The sequence below is a fragment of the Lampetra planeri genome, chromosome 1 (genome assembly GCF_965212315.1).
Source record: "Lampetra planeri chromosome 1, kcLamPlan1.2.h2, whole genome shotgun sequence".
NCBI classification, from domain to species: Eukaryota; Metazoa; Chordata; class Hyperoartia; order Petromyzontiformes; family Petromyzontidae; genus Lampetra; species Lampetra planeri.
Genome location: NC_136107.1, coordinates 40,684,648 through 40,691,436, shown reverse-complemented (window position 1 = coordinate 40,691,436; position 6,789 = coordinate 40,684,648). Strand labels below are relative to the sequence as shown.

The 6,789-nt window shown below is 56.5% G+C and overlaps 1 protein-coding gene across 2 annotated transcripts in view; it reads right to left on the bottom strand.

Moving 5' to 3' along the window:
- Nucleotides 1-6,789, bottom strand: part of LLGL1 (LLGL scribble cell polarity complex component 1) — a 56,258-nt gene that overhangs the window by 4,723 nt on the left and 44,746 nt on the right. For both annotated transcript variants that reach the window (XM_078601291.1, XM_078601293.1), the window contains exons 20-25: nt 5,916-6,082; nt 4,402-4,744; nt 3,777-3,906; nt 3,430-3,521; nt 1,136-1,247; nt 77-159 (exon numbers count right to left, since the gene is read on the bottom strand). In XM_078601291.1, coding sequence (XP_078457417.1) covers nt 77-159; nt 1,136-1,247; nt 3,430-3,521; nt 3,777-3,906; nt 4,402-4,744; nt 5,916-6,082 — 927 coding nt within the window. The remainder of the gene's footprint in view (nt 1-76; nt 160-1,135; nt 1,248-3,429; nt 3,522-3,776; nt 3,907-4,401; nt 4,745-5,915; nt 6,083-6,789) is intronic.

The window sequence follows — 6,789 nt, the reverse complement described above, 5'->3', positions numbered from 1 at the left end:
ATGCACTTGGCATGAACGACGCGATACACAACGCCGCCGTTACGATTGTTACTGCTGCTGGCATTGCGGGGCTCACAGGCGCCTCGAACGGCCGTGGCAGAGGCAGCGGCGTCCTCCTCGGCGATCCTCCGCAGGTTCCTCTCCGCCTCGTCCGCCGTCCTGCACGCAGCAGAGACATACAAGCGCCCTGCTCAGCCGTAAACAACAAAAACTACCGCGGCGATTGCTGTCAGGGAGCACTGTTTGTGAGATGCCACGGTGGCGAGACGTTATCGCCCTCGCCTGGTATGCAGCAGGTCGTGGGTTCGATCCCCGACCCTTATGATGCCTGTTCTGTATTTGGAGTTTGCACGTCTTTCTTTCTCTCTCCGTGGTAGCGTGGATTTTTCTCCGGGTCCTCCCTTTATCCCCCTCCACATTTAGAATCGAAGTGTGTTTTAAGAGTTTCTGGCTGCTGCTATACATTTCCACGTGATAAGCCACTTTGCTGAGGGATCTTTTGTGGCCAGGTTGCTTATGAAAAAGAGCTATATGGCTCAGTGGGCCTTACCTAGTACATACAACAGATATATAGTTTCGACGAAGATGACTGACAGATGCAAAAACTGCGCTCATTGTTGCGAGCGTCGCTCCTCTGCCCTCCGTTGTTGCTGGAGGGCACACCCCCATGCTCACACACATTCACACTCGCCACACATTCACACTCGCCACACATCTTGAGGAACCCCAATCGGGGTTTCTGACAGGAAGGGACCCCTTTCAAGCAGACGGAAGAAGCAGGATGGAAAATAAGAATGGAAGCTGAAGAGTAGTCGGGCGTAACGAAGGGTGAACGATCAATGGAATTCAGACTGCAGTGTGGGTCCAAAAGAACCAGAATGGAGAGAACGGCTGCGAGAAGAGAACGACGTCACGACCACATCCAGCCGGCCTGCTCCAGTGGAGCACGTCCCTGCTGGGAGCCAGACCTACTGGGTCACGGAGGTCATACAGAGCATGCTGATAGCAGAGCGAGGGAGAAAATGACCTCTGCAAGGACATTTTCCAAGGGAAGGAGTAAGGCCCAGTTGTGTCCAGGGGAACGGCGCTTGACGCCGAGCGACGTCGGGACGCGCGTGGGACGCAAGGCACTCACGACAGGTAGTCCTTGACCTCCTCCATGGTGATGTCGGCCGTCAGCTCCATGGAGCCCAGCGACGTCTCCAGGAAACTCTCGGCCAGCGTCTGTTGGATCTCCTCCAGGACGCCTGCAGTGTGCGGGGGGGGGGGGTCATGTGGAGCATAAGCAGGGACGGAGCCACGGAGCCACGGAGCCAGGGTCTTATTTAGGCATAAGCTAAGCAAGCTACAGCTTAGGGCCTCAAATTGGGGCACCGCGATGGTGAGATGTTATCTCCCTCGCCTGGTATGCAGGAGGTCTTGCGTTTGATCCCGACCATGACGCCTGCTGCTGTATATTTGGAGTTTGCATATCTCTCACTCTCCCCGTGGTCGAGTGGATTTTTCTCTGCGACCTCCGGTTTTCTCCTCCACATTTAGAATCAATGTGCGTTCAGAATATTTGGCTGCTGAAAATTTCCACACGATGATAAGCCACTTTGTACCGCTATCAATTGTGGCCAGGTCGCTTCTGAAAAAGAGCTATGTAGCTCAGTGGGCTTTACCGGCTAAAATAAAGTCGTTAAAACATTTTTATTTTTTTACAATGAGGTGGCCTCTAAATGCGAAAAAACAATAACATGAGACAGGAAAAAAACCTCTCGAATCTGCATTACTCCTCCTGCTGCAACTACGCCTCTACCACTACCCCGACCCCTGCCACTACCCCGGTCACTACCCCTGTCACTACCAACCCCTATCACTACCCCAACCCCTGCCACTACCCCGGTCACTACCCCTATCACTACCCCTGTCACTACCAACCCCTATCACTACCCCAACCCCTGCCACTACCCCTGTCACTACCCCTGTCACTACCCCAACCCCTCCTTAACCTCACCGCCTGTTCTCCTGTCAGCATAACATCACCGCTCTTAATAACCCTACTCTTTATTATTTCGACCACTATCATCTTACATATTGTACAATTGTTGTAAAGTGCCTTGGATTAAGGCACTGCTGCTCCATAAATCCACGTAAGATAATAACCCCACAACAACAACAACACCACGCCCACTCAGGCCGTCACGCGTCGCGGTAGGAGAGCAGCATGTGGGGGGGGGGGGCACGAGGCTAGAACGCCGAGCCGCGTCAGCTGCAAACGTGCAAGGAGGTTTATATTAGAAACCCTTTGTGGAAGGGGGAAACGTTTTATAGCGCAACTGACGTGAAATTATTATTGCCATATGGGGGAATGACTGCCTCGGATGTGCCGGGAAGGAATGTTGGCAGCGATCTGCCGGGACACCCACACACACATCACACTGCCAAGACACCCACACACACATCACACTGCCAAGACACCCACACACACATCACACTGCCAAGACACACACACACAATCACACTGCCAAGACACCACACACACACACATCACTCTGCCAAGACACCCACACACACATCACACTGCCAAGACACCCACACACATCACACTGCCAAGACACACACACACACATCACACTGCCAAGACACCCACACACACACACATCACTCTGCCAAGACACCCACACACACACACATCACTCTGCCAAGACACCCACACACACATCACACTGCCAAGACACCCACACACACATCACACTGCCAAGACACCCACACACACATCACACCGCCAAGACACACACACACACATCACACTGCCAAAACACCCACACACATCACACTGCCAAAACACACACAAATACATCACACTGCCAAGACACACACACACATCACACTGCCAAGACACACACACACACACATCACTCTGCCAAGACACCCACACACACATCACACTGCCAAGACACACACACACCCTGCCAAGACACACACACACATCACTCTGCCAAGACATAGACACACACATCACACGGTCAAGACACACACACACACATCACACTGCCAAGACACACACACACATCACACTGCCAAGACACACACACACACACATCACACTGCCAAGACACACACACACATCACACTGCCAAGACACACACACACATCACACTGCCAAGACACACACACACACATCACACTGCCAGGACACACACACACACATCACACTGCCAGGACACCCACGCACACATCGCCACGCAAAGACAAAGGAACCCTGCACGGTCTTGACAAAAACTGCTGGGGCAAGTGCTGCTCGCGACGAGCTATTAAGGAATGGAAATTTCCAGATCCGGAGTCAGGACACATGCCAAGAGCAGAGTTCAAGCGAAGCTCATGAACACAAAAAACACAAAGCAGCTCAAGTGACAAGGGGACGTGCAGTGGAACGTCGCCCACCTCGAGCCTCGCTCAGCGAGTCCGCCCGCTCCCTCTCCTTCCTCTGCCCGTTGGCCATTGTGGGGACGGTCACGGGGCTGTTATCCACCACCCTGATTGCAATGTGCACACAAACACAAACACCACAGACGCCAATCAGCTTTAGAGCCTATTGGGGAAAGTGCTGCGAGATGGCATGGGCAGTGTGGGTTTAAGAATAGGTGAGTGGGGCCTGGGTTAGAAATAGGGGTGTGGTGGGAGTGGGGCTGGGTTCGGGATAGGGGTGTAGTGGGGGTGGGGCTGGGGTAGGGTTAGGGGTGTGGTGGGTTGGGGAGTCGTTGTGGTCTACGTGGGGGAGGCTGCGCTACCCGGGTGCTTGTGGACGGGGGGAGAAGTCTTTCTCGTACGGCGCCACCTCCACCCGGCAGCGCGGCTCGACAGAGCGCGAGGCGAGCACAGAGAAGCACTGGAACTCCGAGGGCGACTGAAGGTAGAGGCCTGCAGGACGCATAAGTAATGGCAACAATGCCACCATTCGCCGTCAACCTCGCCAAGGCGCTCGCGCCAGGATGGGTGCGCTTTGAGGCTGTCGAGTGAAGTGTCGAAGGTCCACTGGCAGGAGGTCACGGGGACAGACCCAGGTGCTGGTGTGTTAATTGAGACGACTGGGAGGTGCACCACCTGTGTTCCCCAACAGCACAGTGACTGCACATACAAGATAAAAAAATCCCCCATACAGCCTTAACAGACTGTTGGGGCAAGTGCTGTTAGCGAGTCAGCACCCATGAAAGCCGGCACGGCACACGAGGGGGTGGTGGGTGGCCAGCACCACGCCCGGCCGCCTTTGTCTCACCAGTGGCGACATTTACACATCGCACCAGGTCAGAGTCGGGATCGAACCCACGACCTCCCGCGCACCAGGCGAGGTAGTCGACATCTCGCCGGCGCGTCGGGGTCCCCGCGCGGCAGAGCGACGCGGCCCCGTGGGCCTACCCTGAGCCGTGGCGGTGAAGAGGCACGAGGAGACGGCGGAGATGTCCTCCTTGCGGACGCAGGCGTGGCGCGACAGCGGCCGCAGCCCCGGCACGGAGACGGTGTGCACGTCGCCCAGGTTGGTGAGGCACAGCAGCAGGCTGCGGCCGTGCCACTCGTCCCGCTGACCCCCCGCCGCCCCCCCTCCGGCCGCTCCGGCGGCCTCTCCCAACGCCGCGCCGTGCGGGCCCTGGGGACCGGGCGGCCCCCACGCGTCGCACAGCGCCACCTTGCGCACGCGCGCCCCCTCATGCGCCGTCAGCTTGAATTTGGTCTTGGCCGTCACCTTGGGCAGCGAGAACACCTGCGGGGGACAGTCGGGCCGGCGCCTCGGTGAGCCCGCGCTGGCGCGCCCCACGCGGCGACCGCCGAACCTCCCCCCTCCCCCATTGCGGTGGCGGCACGGGTGAAGGCGGGCACAGCGTTCCAACACCCCAGGGGCTACATCTGGGCCCCTACCGCACGGCGTTCCCGCACCTCCGATTAGCGCGGTTGGCTACGTACGCCGCGAAAGAAGATCAACGCGCACGCGCAGAGACGTTGGCTATAGAATGGTGAATGCGCGCTCCCCCTGTGTACGCGAACCCGGGAGCTGGGCACGAATGAAAGCGGCGCCACGGCGGCGAGGAGGACGAGGGTCGGCGTCGGCGCGAGGCGTTCGCGGACCGCGCTGCAGGCGAGCGGCACCCAGCAAGCAGCTCAAGGGAAGTGCAAATCAATTAACGGTAGGGATGCGTCAAATATCAATTCAGATTCTCACAAACACAACAAGCTAATATATTTAGCAAGTTAATTAATATATTATTGCCTATTCTTTTTTAATAATTTTGATACTGGCAAAAATGGTCCCATAAAGAAAACTGCTCACCCCAAGCCAATAATGCTTTGACATTTGCCTTGCCCTTGTACTCTCATTTTTCAACATAGAGCCAATTAATGTTTCCCATGTCTATTTTGAACGCACCTCTCTCCTCTTATTTCTCAATGTTTGTCTTTATTTCTCATTAAATACACCTGCATGTGCCTCATATATTCAGAAAGATGTTAACTCCCTCACCTGGTACGCAGTAGGGAGTGGGTTCGATCCCGACCCTAACGCCTGTATATGTGGCGTTTGCATGATCTCCCCGTGGTCGCGTGGATTTTATTCTGGGTCCTCCAGTTTTTCCCTCCACATTTAGAATCAACGTCACGCATTTAGAGAATTTGGCTGCAAAAAATCTAAACGTGACAATTATAAGCCACTTTGTTGAGCTTTAATTTGTGGCCAGGTCGCATATGAATAAGAGCTACATAGCCCAGTGGGTCTTACCGGATTTAAATTACAAAAAATATAGTTTAGTTTTAGTTTAGGCCTCTTTTGTAATCTCTGCTTGGGTCAGGCGCTGTGCCGGCGCTACTGCCGGGGCCAGCGCCGGCATTCGGGGGGAGAAGCTGCAGCCGCGATGCCGTCCCCCACGCTGCCCCCGTGGGACCTTGAACTGCTCCTCGGAGGCGATGAGCAGGGAGTGGCCGCCCTGCATCTCGGCGGCGCGCGCCAGGTCGTGCGACGCCTCCAGCGGCTCGGGCAGCGGACGCCCACGCCCGTCCAGCGCCCACACCGACACGACGGGCGCGCGGTGCATAAGCTGGATCTCCTTTGCTGCGCACGACGTGGGGCGCGGGCGAGGGAGGCGCAAGGGGGGGGGGATGGGGAGACGCCGCTGTGTCCAGGTGGTGCTTGGGCGTGGCGACGGAGCAAAGCGGAGAGGGGGCCTCTGCCGGGCAGGGTGTGGCGATGCGGGGGGTGTGCGCCAGTTCGCGGGCGGGGAGAACGGGCGAGGCCGGGCATGGTGACGCAATGCACGGTGGGTCAGGGTTAAGTGTGGCGAGATGTTATCTCCCTTGCCTGGTACGCAGGAGGTCGTGGGTTCGATTGCAACCGTGACACCTGCATATTTGGAGTTTGCATGTCTCTCTCCGGATTCTGTTATACATCTACACATGTTGATAAGCCACTTTTATTTCGGCTTTCATTTATGGCCAGGTCACTTCTGAAAAAGAGTGGGCCTTACCTGGAAAAATAAAAACTAGTTGATCGTAACGAGTCCAGGCGAGATGGACCGGAGTGGTCACAGCAGGGCGAGCGTTGGGTGCATCTCATTTAATTTGGAAAGTCGCAATCACAGCCCACGGTGGGTGGCGAGATCTAAATGTGGAGCGGGAAGCACCGGAGAGCGCCACTCACCCAGCAGCGCCACTCACCCAGCAGCGCCACTCACCCAGCAGCGCCACTCACCCAGCAGCGCCACTCACCCAGCAGCGCCACTCACCCAGCAGCGCCACTCACCCAGCAGCGCCACTCACCCA